General features: G+C 45.4%; 1 protein-coding gene across 1 annotated transcript in view; it reads right to left on the reverse strand.

Moving 5' to 3' along the window:
* The window catches only part of LOC140464659 (syntaxin-binding protein 4), a 115,768-nt gene that overhangs the window by 16,647 nt on the left and 83,187 nt on the right, over positions 1 to 15,934 (reverse strand). Inside the window, exons 18-20 of the mRNA XM_072560021.1 lie at positions 12,210 to 12,329; positions 10,553 to 10,602; positions 3,680 to 3,801 (exon numbers count right to left, since the gene is read on the reverse strand). Of these exons, the coding sequence (XP_072416122.1) occupies positions 3,680 to 3,801; positions 10,553 to 10,602; positions 12,210 to 12,329 (292 nt within the window). The remainder of the gene's footprint in view (positions 1 to 3,679; positions 3,802 to 10,552; positions 10,603 to 12,209; positions 12,330 to 15,934) is intronic.

Consider the following 15,934-nt stretch of genomic DNA (forward strand, 5'->3'; position numbering starts at 1 on the left):
ATGCCAGATATTGAATAGATTTAAGAAGGAGATAGACAGATTTTTAGTTTGTAATGGGGGGGTTGAAGGTGAAATAACTCCACAGAGGCTGGCATCCCGTCATCAAGTCATCCTTTAGTTACCCGAGGAGAGTCCTAGACACTGATCCAGCTCCCTCAGAGCCAGCTCTCAGAATGAACAGAACCCCTGACCCTCCTGTTTATATTTGTCAGCCAGGGCTCCCCAGTTGCCACGTTAACAGCCCCAGTCAGGGAACTCCTATTCTATGAGGTCCACCTGGCTGACCTCATTATATTCCCTACATCCCTCCCATTCTGAGTCTGAGGACATCGGCCAATTATTTTTCTGAAGCTCCTCCTGCAGTGTTTTACCATTGGGCCAGGTTCCTCAGAATCTGATCTGGGCAGCAGGTAATGCACTATAGCTCACCCCTTGCACCCAGAGCCTGTCAGAAGAAATTCATTCTCTTCTTCAGGCTGCAAGGGCATCAAGGCAACGACATCTGCCGTGTGGATCTCAGATTCCAAGATCTCCTCAATGCTTGATGGAGACAGAGAACCCTAGGATTCCGACTGTTCCGTGGAATAGGGCACATTTTGCTCCATCCCCGTTTGTGTGTTTGCAGCTTCCATATGGTCCACGTGCTTGCTCAGGACCATTCCACTGACCCGAGATTTATACATCACTGGGCCTGACCTCGCATTCATTGTATCTCTTACCCATGCAGGACCCTTCCCATGGTTCCAACATCAGACTTCACCCCCTGAGGTAAACCGTCTCTCTCGCTTCACAGAGTCTTATATCTGGCATTGACGTTCCTGTTGCCATTTCACCCCCCCCCACCGGCCCCAGGTCCAGGAAGATCAGATCTAACCTGGTGCGGAGTCTTCTCCTCATTAACAACTCTGCTGGTGCTGTCCCTGTATATGGATGAGGGATGGTCCAAAAATCAAGCAGGAACTGGGACAGTTTGGTATTGAGTGAAGCTGTAGGCTGTTTCTTTAAGTCTGCCTTCAAAGTTTGGATTGCTCTTTCTGTCAGACCATTGGATGATGGATGTTGTGGGGCTCTCCTTATATGTCAAGTACCATATGGCTTTCAGAAATATTCAAATTGCCTGCTGGGAAACGATGACCCATTGTCTGTGACCGACGCTTCCAGGAGTCCGTGTATTGCAAAAGATGCTTGCAGTTTTTCTATCATCGTCGCTATGTTTGTTGAATGAACTCTATGCACATCCTGTCACTTTGAGTGGATGTCCACAGTGATTAAGAACATCGAGCCCATGAAGGGACCTGCATAGTCATTGTGTAACCGAGTGCAGGGTTTACCTGGCCATTCTCATGAAGGTGGTGGGGGAAGGGTTTGGTGGTAATTACTTGTCCCTCTGGGCACTGCCCTGCACCAGTGTGTCTCTGTCTACATCCAATCCTGGCCACCAGACATAACTTCTCGTCAACATTTTCATTTTGGAAGCCCCTGGATGACCCTGGTGGAGTTCAGCCAGTATCTGGCAGCAACCTTTGCTCAGGACAATCACTCCCACTCCCCGTAATAATATGCCATCTTCTATGGTGATCTGGTCTCTCCGGATCCAGACAAGTTTCAGTTTCGCGAGGATCGGATCCTTCTGTGTCCAAAGTCTGAGATTGGCAGCTGCCACTGGAAGTGGGTCCAGAGAGTTTAAAACCATTGACAGACTCTTCCAGTGGTGGTACCCTAGTAGTGTATCTGCCAGAGGAAAGTGGCTGAATGCATTTGCATTCACTACTTGACCCCTTGGATGATGATCCAACTTGTAATTATTCGCACTTAGTATTCAAGACCATCGCTGAATTCATCCTGAAGCTCTGGACCACACTGCCTTGTTCTCTTTAAGTAGGCATCTCTTTAAGATGATAAGGGGTTTAGATAGGGTTGACCGAGAGAACCTTTTTCCACGTATGGAGTCAGCTATTACGAGGGGGCATAGCTTTAAATTAAGGGGTGGTAGGTATAGGACAGATGTTAGGGGTAGGTTCTTTACTCAGCGAGTCGTGAGTTCATGGAATGCCCTGCCAGTAGCAGTGGTGGACTCTCCCTCTTTATGGGCATTTAAGCGGGCATTGGATAGGCATATGGAGGATAGTGGGCTAGTGTAGGTTAGGTGGGCTTGGATCGGTGCAACATCGAGGGCCAAAGGGCCTGTACTGCGCTGTATTCTTCTATGTTCTATGTTCTATGTAGGCCTGGCAGGGGTGTGTGGTCCGTTATTATTCCAAATGTACCCATAAAGATATTATTGGAAATTCCTGACTGAAAATACGACGGCCAAACCTTCCTTCTCTACCTGGGTATATTAACGCTCTGCATAGCCAAAGTCCTAGATGCATACGCTAGTGTGTGTTCCTCTCCACTGGACAACCTATGACCTAAGATTACCCCGATGCCTTATGGGGAGACATCACATGTCATACCAGATCTCACTTGGGATCATAGTGTGCCAACGGCTTAGAGGGTACAAACTGTTTCTTCATCTCCCTGAACGATCAGATTATGTATGAACTTTCTGTAATAGTTCACCAGAGCAAGGAAAGACCTAAGCTCCAGTACAGACATGGAAAACGGGGCACCTTTGATTGCTGTCACTTCATCTTCCAATGGGTGTAACCCAGTCATGTCGACTCTGTAGCCCAAGTAGCTCAGTTGGCTGGACATCTGGCTTGCGATGTGGAGTAAAGCCAATGGTGTGGGTTCAATTTCCGGGCTGGGTGAGGTCACTCTGAAAGATGTTCCTTCTCAAACCCAGCAACCTGAGCATGGGGACCCTCAGGGTAAACTTCTCTCTCTCCAATCAGAGATAAAGGCCCACTTTACCTTTAGTACAAATACTCAGCTGGGTCGGAGCAGGAGATCCTGCCGTAAACACTTGCCCAAGTTCAAGGTTACCCATCGTGTGCAAGACTAACGTAATTTACAGGACTCCATGCAAAGACTGGACGAAACACAACATGGGACAAACAGGCAGACAATTAGCAATCCGCTTCCACCAACACCAACGAGATAGTAAATGCCGCAACCAGTTGTCCCTAGGAGCCATACACACGGATGACAAGGGCCGCAAATTTGACTGGGACAACACAACGATCACAGGACAAGCTAAACAGAGGATAGTCAGAGAATTTCTAGAGTAGACAGGCAGGAAGCTAAAAGAACACAGCAACGCAGGCAGCAAAAGGAGGTGGAGAACACAGCAAACTGAAGAAGGATTACATCTGAAATGTTGACTTCTCCACCCTCCTGATGCTGCCTGCCTTGCTGTGTTTGTCCAGCCTCCTGCCTGTCCCTCCTGATGCTGCCTGGCCTGCTGTGTTTGTCCAGCCTCCTGCCTGTCTATTTTAGATTCCAGCATTTGCAGATTTTCTGTCTCGCTAAGAGAATTTCTAGAAGCACGGCACTCATGTCTCAACAACTACATAGACCTAGTCCCTCGGCTGCTACAACAAACTACTGGAACTGTCAACCAGAAACAACAGGAACGGAACCAAATAAATTCCTGACGACACAGTACAGCAGCGTTTCACAGGAGGCCCCAAAGCACTGAAGCTGTCACCTAGACAGGGGACGAACCGTCCGCAAATCAACCTCCCAGCTTGGCGAACATACCCACAACCCCGATGAACCCTTGGTTTCAGCTCACCGTTTTCATTGTTTGGAGAGCACATCCCCTCAATCAGCTGCTTGGCTTCAGCTGCTAGGAGTTGTTCAGGACCAGGAAGGGCTAGGTCGCTTTCTCTCTGCAGGTGCTTGGACTTGAACACCCTGTAAGCAAGGTGAGATATGCGTTAGTTCAATGTCTTTCAGCTCATCCAGCTGTGCATTTCTTAAAAATAACATGAACGTTACCTTTATGCACACTGAGCCTCTGGTAACAAGTGAAAGTGACACCAATGGAGCTGCAGCAATGACAGGGATGTGCTACACCGCGCGATATTATTATTAACATAGCATTAGCAGAGACCAACAAGAACACTTTGCGGTCAAATTAGTATGTTTATTGCAACAGCACATTGTTAAATACAGGGCTTCCAGTTATTCATTCACCAAAGCCTTGAACCACATTAGAACTTTTCAGTGTTGTAAAAGATACCTAAAACTGTGAAAATACAGGTCAAGGGGTATAAACGCAACCTTTTGTTTCCAACAGTACAGCCTTCTGTGACTTGTCTATTGTCACGGACTAGAAAAGTGACATTGGGAATGATGCGTTTCCTGGGTTCAAAAGGCAGGTTTATATCTGACACACTCAGCATTAGTCGAGGGGAATACATCTGACTTGCTGAAATCTGCCGATCATAATTTCAGCTGCCATCATCAAGAGTCAAAGAAAACAGTTTGCCCAGACTTCGTCATGTTCTGTGCCTTTGCTTACAATTCAGGTTTTGTAGCAACATTACAGCTGTTCCTTCCTTGAATCTATGTTTGAGTGATAGCCAGCCCATTTAGGTTGTGAGAAAATCTGGAGGGCACACACTATTACTACCTTTGTCAATCAATCTGATGTATCATATGTCCCTACAGTGTGGAAGCAGGCTATTCGGCCTGGCAAGTCCACACTGACCCTCTGAAGACCATGCTGCCCATACCCATCCCACCTAGCCTCATAACCCTACATTTCTCATGGCTAATCTACCTGGGAGTGGATGCTTGTGGATGTAGTGCCAATTAAGCGGGCTGCTTTGTCCTGGATGATGTCAGCTTCTAGAGTGTTGTTGGAGCTGCACTCATTCAAGAAAGTGAGAAATATTCTCCTGAATGTTGCCTTGTAGATAGTGGACAGGCTTTGGAGAGTCAGGAGTTGAGTTACTTATTGGAGGAGTCCTAGATTCTACAATTCCCTGGACATTATGGGCAGTTTAGTACGGCCAATCCACCCTGACCTGCACATCTCTGAACTGTAAGAGGAAACCGGAGCACCCAGAGGAAACCCACACAGACACTGGGAGAATGTGCAAACTCCACACTGTCACCCAAAAGTGGTCCTTAGTGCTGTGAGGCAGCAGTGCTAGCTACTGTGCCATCATGCCGCCCTTTTATTTATTGTTTAGTTTACTTGACAGCTTTTGCAAATTATTATCATTTAAATCCGGTGAACGTTCATCCTCATCATAAAGAATAATGTTCCAAAATTAAGTTGTATTGAACAGTTGTCCCAGCCATTTTGCCAGATTGTCTTATCCATCCCTCCCTGGACATCCCTTCCTTCCCATGCCACTCCACAGCATTCCATCCTTCCCATGCCATTCCTAACATTCCCCTGTTTACCACAACCCTCCCATCAATCCCATTAGAAAAATCTCTCCAGCCAGCATCACATTGTTGTTGAGTTCTGTCAAAACCCGGGCTGGAAGAACAAAACACAGAGCTACAGATTTAAACTTGAATAAAGACATAACAAAGCTTTAGTGTTCTTACATGTGCTAGCTGACCTAGCACCCCTCCAGATCAGGTAATTACCTGAGCAGTACAGAATATACTGTCTATGATCTCATTCAGCTACCAGCTTCGCGTCTGTTGTAAGATTAGCCCTCACCATTGCTCACTATAATCTGGTAAATTTGCTGCTACCACCCTCTTTCCTGGTGAGAATCTCTAGAGCTCTGCTTGGTCTAGTGTGGTAGGTGGGAAACCACTTGGTAAACTATTGAGAATTGGCAATTTCAAAACAAAGAACATAGAACAATACAGCGCAGAACAGGCCCTTCGGCCCTCGATGTTGCGCCGACCTGTGAACTATTCTAAGCTCATCATCATCATCCATGTCCAAGGATTGTTTAAATCTCCCTAATTCTGATCCCTGATCAAAATGTAGTTTACTGCAATGGTAGCAACTAACTGTAAGTTACATTGATGTGACAAGCATTGTTACAGAGACTATGAGGAAGACTCAGTGCGTAGGGAAGCTGCTGGAGAAGATACTGAGGGGTAGGATCTATTCCCATTTGGAAGTAAATGGGCTTACCAGTGATAGGCAGCGTTATTGTGTGCAGAGAAGGCCATGTCTTACCAACTACAGAGGGACCCCGATTATCCGGCATTTGATTATCCGAATATTGGATAATTCGACAAGATGTCAAGGTCTCGATGCTTGGCTAGACTATGTTATCCGGCATTCAATTATCCGGAATTCAATTAACTGAATAAAATACTCCCCATCCCTGTATTTCAGATAATTGAGGTTCCTCTGTAAAGAGAATTCTTTGAAGAAGTGATAAAGTTGATTGATGAGGGAAGTGCCATAGATGTAATATACATGGACTTCAGTAAGGCATTTGATAAAATTCTCCATGGTAGGCTGATGTAGAAAGTGAAGTTGCATGGGCTCCAGGGTGTACTAGCCAAATGGGTAGAGAACTGGCTGGGCAACAGGAGACAGAGAGTAATAATGGAAGGGAGTTTCTCAAAATGGAGACCTGTGACCAATGGTGTTCCACAAGGATTCATATTGGGACCACTGTTGTCGATTAGATTAGATTTCTTACAGTGTGGAAACAGGCCCTTCGGCCCAACAAGTCCACACCGACCCTCCGAGGAGCAACCCACCCAGACCCATTCCCCTACATTTACCCCTCACCTAACACTATGGGCAATTTAGCATGGCCAATCCACCTAACCTGCACATTTTTGGATTGTGGGAGGAAACCGGAGCAAACCCACGCAGACACGGGGAGAATGTGCAAACTCCACACAGACAGTTGTCTAAGGCGAGAATTGAACCCGGGTCTCTGGTGCTGTGATACAGCAATGCTAACCACTGTGCCACCCTACGATATGATACCCATAAATGATCCGGAGGAAGGTATAGGTGGTCTGATTAGCAAGTTTTCAGATGACACTAAGATTGGTGGAGTAGCAGATAGTGAAGGGGACTGTCAGAGAATACAGCAGAATATAGAGTCATAGAGTCACACAGCATGGAAATAGACCCTTTGGTCCAACCCAGACCCCTGTTCCTCCTCTCTCCCTTTGATCCCTTTGTCCGCCTCTACCACCTCCACTGGCAACATGTTCCAGGTACCCACCACTCTCTACATAAAGAACTTGCCATGCATTTCTCCCCTAAACCTGTCCCCTCTCACCTTGAACTCGTGACCCCTAGTAATTGAGTCCCCCACTCTGGGAAAAAGCTTCTTGCTATCCACCCTGTCTATACCTCTCATGATCTTGTAGACCTCAATCAGGTCCCCCTCAACCTTCGTCTTTCTTGTGAAAATAATCCGAATCCACTCAACCTCTCTTCATATCTAGCACCCTCCATACCAGGCAACATCCTGGTGAACCTCCACTGCATCCTCCCAAAGCATCCACATCCTTTCGGTAATGTGGCGACCAGAACTGTACATAATATTCCAAACGTGGCTGAACCAAAGTCTTATACAACTGTAACCTGACCCACCAATTCTTGTACTCAATACCTCATCCGATGAAGGAAAGTGTGCCGTATGCCTTCTTGACCACTCTACTGACTTGCATTGCCATCTTCAGGGAACAATGAACCTGAACACCCAGATCTCTCTGTACATCAATTTTTCCCAGGACTTTTCCATTTACTGTATAGTTTGGTCTAGAAATGGATCTTCCAAAAGGCATCACCTCGCGTTTGCTGGGATTGAACTCCATTTGGCAACTCTCCAATTGATCCAAGTGACAGGTTTAGATAGAGGATCTGGATTGGTGGCTTGGAGGACCGAAGGGCCTGTTCCTGTGCTGTAATGTTCTTTTGTTCTTTGGGTAGAGCGTCATTCCTTTGAGATCCAAAGGTGTTCCCCCCACCCCTACAAGTCTTTGTTAATCACCAGTGCTCATGGCACTCTTCAGTATTAACCATTTCATACCCTTACCAGATCGATTCCTGGTATGGTAGGAATGATGTATGAAGAGAGACTGCATTGCTTAAGATTATACTCACTGGAGTTCAGAAGAATTGGATGGGGGGTGAGGCGGAATCTCAGAAACCTGTATAATTCAACAGGACTAGACAGAGTAAGCACAGAAAGGACGTTCCTGATGACCAGGGAGAACAGCACTCGGCATCACAGACTGAGGATATAGGGTGGGCCATTTAGGACTGAGATGAGGAGGAATGTCTTCACCCAGAGAGTGTGAGCCTGTAGAATTCTCTGCCACTAAAAGCAGTTGAAGCTAAAATGTTAAATGTTTTCAAGGAGTTGGATATAGTTCTAATGGTCAAAGGGATCAAAGGGTATGGGGAGAAAGCAGGAACAAGGGTCTGGGTTGGACCAAAGGGTCTGTTTCCATACTGTATGACTCTATGACTCAATCAGCCATGATCATATTGAATAGCGGAGCAGACTCGAAGGGCCGAAAGGCCTACCCCTGTTCCTGCTATCTAGGTTTCCATGTTTACAACAGTTTCAGGATTCCTGAAGAAGGGCTCATGCCCGAAACGTCGATTCTCCTGCTCCTTGGATGCTGCCTGACCTGCTGCGCTTTTCCAGCAACACATTTTTCAGCTCTGATCTCCAGCATCTGCAGTCCTCACTTCCTCCATGCTTACAACGGTACCAAATACTGAAGATATCTCCATGACAGACTTGCCTCACCATCAGCGGTTCTGTTTCACTGCCAATAGCTCTCCAACCTGCTGTTGTCGCTGGCATAAACCATGGTGCTACACTTCTCCACACAATCCACGTGCATCTATATGTACCAGGTACTGCCTCTAATAAACCCATCGACAGACACTGCCCTTAAACTGATCCATCCAAACTGTACAGACTAACAAGGACTGAACTTTACAGCAGATAACATCCACCTTATTTTAATTGTTTTGGAACTGGGAACATGGCAATAGATCGTGGCTTTGCCTTTTGGTATAAAATAGCGGATGGCAAAGTGACAGCCTGTTTTATAGAGTACCTGATTTTAAAGTTTCACTGACTTGATTGAAAATAAAGGTGTGGGGAGTTGGAAGGCTGGCTGTCATCTCTCCATCATCCATCGTTGGGTAGAGATCAGTACACTGGAACAGCATAGATGGGGGGGGGGGGGCAGCTAGTACACTCGGGTAGTCGGAACGTTGTCTGGGAATATAACTCGTGTAGCCGGAATGCTGTCCAGGATTATAACTTGTGTAGCCAGAACGCTGTCCGGGAATATAACTCATATAGCGGGAACACTGTCTGGGAATATAACTTGTGTAGCCGGAATGCTGTCCAGGATTATAACTTATGTAGCCGGAATGATGTCCAGGAATATAACTCGTGTAGCCAGAGTGCTGTCCAGGATTATAACTTGTGTAGCCGGCACGTTGTCCGGGAATATAACTCGTATAGCGGGAACACGGTCCGGGAATATAACTCATGTAGCCGGAACGTTGTCAGGGAATATAACTTGTGTAGCAGGAACACTGTCCTAGGAATATTGCTGGATCCAGTGTGCTGAGCCATTTCTTGACATTGCTAGGCGACTGACCAGATATCCCAATCTGACCCAGTCCCATTTGCCAGCACCTGACCCATATCCCTCTAAACCCTTCCTATTCAGATGCCTTTTAAATATTGTATCTGGATGGGTATAGATATTTTATATATATATATTATATATTTAAAAGAGACGTAGATGGGTATATGAATATTTAAAAGACATCTTAATGGATATATGAATAGGAAGGGTTTAGAAGGATATGGGACAAATGCTAGCAAATGGGACTGGGTCAGATTGGGATATCTGATCGGTGTGGATGAGTTGGACTGAAGGGTCTGTTTCCGTGCTGGATGACTGACAATTGACACCTGAAACACTTGGGGCTTCGGGAAAACACTGAGATGGATCATCCACTCAACGCATTTGGCTGAAGACGGTTGCAAACATTTTGTCCTTTCTCATGTTCATGACCCATCCATCTGCTAGCCTCTTGCAGCTCTGCCCTCTGACAGCCGCGATTCAGTTTACTGCTATGCAGCCCCCTCTGATGTCGCGATGTGATAATGGCTCATGATGAACAATGTAATAACATGATATGTTCCTGAGAATGGCTGATATTTATCTTGCACTGTGTCTGTGAGTTCATCATCAGCGGTTTCATTTTCACTCAGACTGCCAGCACAGACTGTACAGAATAAGCAAACAGTTAGACCATACGACTATAAGAAAAACAAACAGAAGCAGCCATTCAGCTTCCTGAGCCTTTCAGTGGGATCACGGTTGATCCAACACTCCTCACATCCACTTCCCCTCCTCATAACCCTTGATTCCCTGACTGATCTGGAATCTATCGATCTCAATCTTAAATGTACACAAGGGCTCTGCCCCCATAGCTCTCTGTGGCAAGGAATTCCAAAGACTCATAACCCTCTGAAAGATGAAAGTTACTGTCAGAGATGCCCACTCCAGGTTCCATTTAACATATCATAACATCAGCATGACTTTGAGTCTTTATATTGGAGGTGGAAGCAGGGTGCCGGTGTGAAAATGATTTTTTTATATTTCTCTTTGTGTGACTCTGATTGGACATCACCACAGACGTGCTGAGCTATACTGTGCTACTTACCCATGGTCAGTTCCCTGCAAGGTGGCAGATGTTAGAACCTTGTGTACTTTCTGCAAGAAAAGAAATACAATGTTGATATTTTTTGAGAGGGAAGTAGATGGAGTTTGTGTCCAATTAGTTGTGAGCTATCAATGTTGGACGCGCAATGTTTTCAGTCACTACACTTGAAATGTCATTATGTTCAAGGGTGTGGACCATGTGTAGCAAAGTGGGATTAGTGTAAGTAGGCCAGCGTAGTCTAGATGGACCAAAGGGCCTCTACATTCTTTGGTGTTGACCGTCACCACTTGAAAAATAACATCCCCTTTGCATCGCTCTAAGATTACATAGGGATAACCTCTCCCATTGATCATCAAATGCAATGTTAGTGCAGTCGTTTCTTTAAAGGTGATAAGCTCAGCATGTTGAAAATCTTGGGCTTGCAATTTATAAAGCTCTGCAGAGGGACTCCATGGGGTTGTGTGGGAAATGGTGCTAAAAGCTGTACCAGTGCCACAACAATGAAAACATGCCAGGAGGTGCAAAGTTAAAAAATCACACAACACCAGGTTATAGTCCAACAGGTTTAATTGGAAGCACTAGCTTTCAGAGTGTTGCTCCTTCTTCAAGTGGTTGTGGAGGATACCGTTGTAAGACACAGAATTTATAGCAGAAGTTTACAGTGTGATGTAACTGAAATTATACATTGAAAAATACCTTGATTGTTTGTTAAGTCTCTCATCTGTTAGAGTCACCATGATAGTTTCACTTCTTTCATATGTTAATCACAAAACTCTTTTTTAAAAGTTACGTTCTCAGGCTAACTGTAACAATTGGTGTCAGACCAGATAATATGTTGAAGGTGTTAGCCCCCTGTGTTCCCTGTCTGTACCATAATATTTAGACTGATTCTAATCTAAAAACTGAGTTAAAAGAGTCTTACATGGATTCAAGCAGTTTTTGAGCAAAGTACAATGTAACTCTGCAAGTATAAATTCACCCTACAAATGTATATCTGTATATGTGCGCACGCACGCGCACACACACATACACACACAGACACACACACACACAAAAAAAAACCCACATGCACATATATATATATACGTTTGTGGGGTGAATTTGTACTTGCAGAGTTTGATTATACTTTGCTCAAAAACTGCATGCATCCATTTAAGACTCTGCTAACTCACCTTTTAGATTAGAATCAGTATAAACATTATGGCACAGACAGGGAACAGAGGGGGCTAACACCTTCAACATCTTATCGAGTCTGACACCAATTGTTACAGTTAACCTGAGAATGTAACTTTTAAAAAGAGTTCTGTGATTAACATATGAAAGAAGTGAAACTCTAAAAGATGAGAGAGTTAACAAACAATCAAGGTATTTTTCAATATATAATTTCAGTTACATAACACTGTAAACTTTTGCTATAAATTCTGTGTCTTACAATCTTGTTCTCCACAACCACCTGATGAAGGAGCAGTGCTCCGAAATCTAGTGCTTCCAATTAAACCTGTTGGACTATAACCTGGTGTTGTGTGATTTTTAACTTTGTACACCCCAGTCCAACACCGGCATCCCTAAATCATGATGTCAGGAGGTGGCAGGGACTATTAGATCATGGTTTGCTCTTGTGAAGGAAGCAATTTCAATGTTTGTACACAAAACTCACCTCAACAAAGTTCAACAGCTTCCTGTTGGAGATTTCCAGATGTTTGCGACTCAGCTCAGATGCTTGCAGTTGGCTTTTGGTGCTGGACAGTCTTTCCCACAGACCCTGATTATCTTCCTGCTAAAGAGGAAAATTCGAGTGAATCCTTAGAAGAGTATAAAGGCAGTAGGAGAATACTTAAGAGGGAAATCAGGAGGGCAAAAAAGGGGACATGAGATAGCTTTGGCAAATAGAATTAAGGAAAATCCAAAGGGTTTTTGCAAATACATTAAGGACAAAAGCATAACTAGGGAGAGAATAGGGCCCCTCAAAGATCAGCAAGGCGACCTTTGAGTGGAGCTGCAGGAGATGGGGGAGATACTAAACGAGTATTTTGCATCAGTATTTACTGTGGAAAAGAACATGGAAGATATAGAATGTAAGGAAATTGACAGTGAAATCTTGAAAAATGTCCATATTACAGAGGAGGAAGTGCTGGATGTCTTGAAACACACAAAAGTGAATAAATCCCCAGGACCTGATCAGGTGTACCCGAGAACTCTGTGGGAAGCTAGGGAGGTGATTGTTGGGCCTCTTGCTGAGATATTTGTATCATCGATAGTCATGGAAGACTGGAGGTTGGCTAACGTGGTGCCACTGTTTAAGAAAGGTGGTAAGGACAAGCCAGGGAACTATAGACCAGTGAGCCTAACGTTGGTGGTGGGTAAGTTGTTGCAGGGAATCCTGAGGGACAGGATGTACATGCATTTGGAAAGGCAAGAACTGATTAGGGATAGTCAACATGGCTTTGTGTGTGGGAAATCATGTCTCACAAACTTGATTGAGTTGTTTGAAGAAGTAACAAAGAGGATTGATGAGGGCAGAACGGTAGATGTGATCTATATGGATTTCAGTAAGGTAATTGACAAGGCTCCCCATGGGAGACTGATTAGCAAGGTTAGATCTCATGGAATACAGGGAGAACTAGCCATTTGGATACAGAACTGGCTCAAAGGTAGAAGACAAAGGGTGGTGGTGGAGGGTTGTTTTTCAGCTGGAGGCCTGTGACCAGTGGAGTGCCACAAGGATCGATGCTAGGTCCACTACTTTTCGTCATTTATATAAATGATTTGGAGGTGAGCAAAAGAGGTACAGTTAGTAAGTTTGCAGATGACGCCAAAATTGGAGGTGTAATGGACAGCAAAGAGGGTTACCTTAGATTACAACAGGATCTGGACCAGATGGGCCAATGGGCTGAGAAGTGGCAGATGGAGTTTACTTTAGATAAATGCGACGTGCTGCATTTTGGGAAAGCAAATCTCAGCAGGACTTATACACTTAATGGTAAGGTCCTAGGGAGTGTTGCTGAACAAAGAGACCTTGGAGTGCAGGTTCATAGCTCCTTGAAAGTAGAGTCGCAGATAGATAGGATAGTGAAGAAGGTGTTTGGTATGCTTTCCTTTATTGGTCAGAGTATTGAGTACAGGAGTTGGGAGGTCATGTTGTGGCTGTACAGGACATTGGTTAGACCATTGTTGGAATATTGCATGCAATTCTGATCTCCCTCTGATTGGAAAGATATTGTGAAACTTGAAAGGGTTCAGAAAAGATTTACAAGGATGTTGCCAGGGTTGGTGGATTTGAGCTGTAGGGAGAGGTTGAATAGGCTGGGGCTGTTTTCCCTGGAGTGTCAGAGGCTGAGGGGTGACCTTATAGAGGTTTATAAAATTATGAGGGGCATGGATAGGCTAAATAGACAAAGTCTTTTCCCTGGGGTGGGGGACATAGGTTTAGGGTGAGAGGGGAAAGATATAAAAGAGATCTCAGAGGCAACCTTTTTCACTCAGAGGGTGGTATGTGTATGGAATGAGCTGCCAGAGGAAGTGGTGGAGGCTGGTCCAATTGCAACATTTAAAAGGCATCTGGATGGGTATATGAATAGGAAGGGTTTGGAGGCATATGGGCCAGGTGCTGGCAGGTGGGACTAGATTGGGTTGGGATATCTGGTCGGCATGGATGGGTTGGACCGATGGGTCTGTTTCCATGCTGTACATCTCTATGTCTCTATGACTCTATAAATGTCAGCATCAGGGGGACTGGCAAACGTCTGGCATTTCAGCAAGATGGATTTGCAAAGTGACAAGTGAATGTGATAATGGTAAGGCTGCCTGTTATACTGTGGCCGATGGATACTGTCTGGGAGGTCAGAGTAACTCCCTTGCACCTCTTCAAAGCAATGGTTCCTTTGCACCCAGCAATGATTGGAGCCTTGGTTTGGTTTCATATTTCATTATTATCTCAAAGTGCAATCATTTCTGTTTCATTTAATCTTACAAAACAAACTGCACATTTGTTGAATAAACCCACAAAATTAGGAATGTTGATCCTTGTGAGTCAGAATTCAACAACAGGATCATAGAATCTCTACAGTGTGGAGACAGGCCTTTCGGCCCATTGAGTCCACACCAACCCTCCAGAGAGCTTCCCACCCTGACTCACACCCCCACACTATCCCTGTAACCCTGCATTTCCCATGGCTAATCCACCTAGCCTGCACAGCATTGAACACTATGGGCCATTTCCTATTGCCAATTCACCCTTACCTGCACATCTTTGGACTGTGGGAGGAAACTGGAGCGCCCAGAGGAAACCTACACAGACAGTCACCCGAGAATAGAATTGAACCCAGGTCCCTGTGAGGCAGCAGTGTTAAGCACTGAGTCTCCATGCCACCCATAGTCGAAGATCAACTGATTTACTTTACAATGGTCACTAATACTCTTTTAGATACTATTGAATCACACCCTGTTATGAGACAACTCTGAAGCAGGTGAGACTTCAATCAGGGCCTCCTGACTCAGAGGTATGGACAATACCACTGGACCAGAAAAGCCTCAGTAATGTGCGTCTCAACACAGAAACTATCACCTGTATGGTAAGGGATTGATATTGTCTCCAGACTCAGGCAATCCCATCTCACAAACCAACTGGGGAGACTAGAAGCTGCAGAAGGATGTGTCATGCACGTCATGCGAAGGATATCACAAGCCCCTTCATCACCTTGGTAACGGATATTGTTGCCCGGTAGGACATCCATTAGCCTGGACTCCAGTCCCAGTAAAATAGCTGGGTCAATGAAGCTCACCTTCCCATTTATTTTATAAAATTCATTCGCAGGATGTGGGCGTCGCTGGCTGGGCCAGCATTTATTGCCCATCCCTAATTACCCAGAGGGCAGTTAAGAGTCAACACCATTGCTGTGGCGAAAGTGAGGACCGCAGATGCTGGAGATCAGAATGGAGAGTGTGGTGCTGGGAAAGCACAGCAGGTCAGGCAGCATCCGAGGAGCAGGACAGTCGACGTTTCGTGTAAAAGCCCTTCATCAGGAATGAATCTGTGAGCTGAGGGGGTAGGGAGATAAATGGGGGGGGGGGGGGGGGGGAGGCAGGTAGCTGAGAGTGCAATAGGTAGATGGAGGTGGGGGTAAAGGTGATAGGTCGGAGGGGAGGGTGGAGCAGACAGTTGGGATAAGTAGGACAGGCCATGAAGGCGGAACCGAGTAGGAAGGTTGGAACTGGGATAAGGTGGGGGAAGGGAAATGAGGAAACTAGTGAAATCCCCATTGATGTCCGTTGCTGTGGGTCTGGAGTCACACGTAGGCCAGAGCAGCTAGGGACGTAGTCTCCTTCACTGACAGATGTTAGTGAACCAGATGGGGTTTTCCCCCAACCCAATCATTAATTCCA

The sequence above is a fragment of the Chiloscyllium punctatum genome, chromosome 40 (assembly GCF_047496795.1).
Source record: "Chiloscyllium punctatum isolate Juve2018m chromosome 40, sChiPun1.3, whole genome shotgun sequence".
Lineage (NCBI taxonomy): Eukaryota > Metazoa > Chordata > Chondrichthyes > Orectolobiformes > Hemiscylliidae > Chiloscyllium > Chiloscyllium punctatum.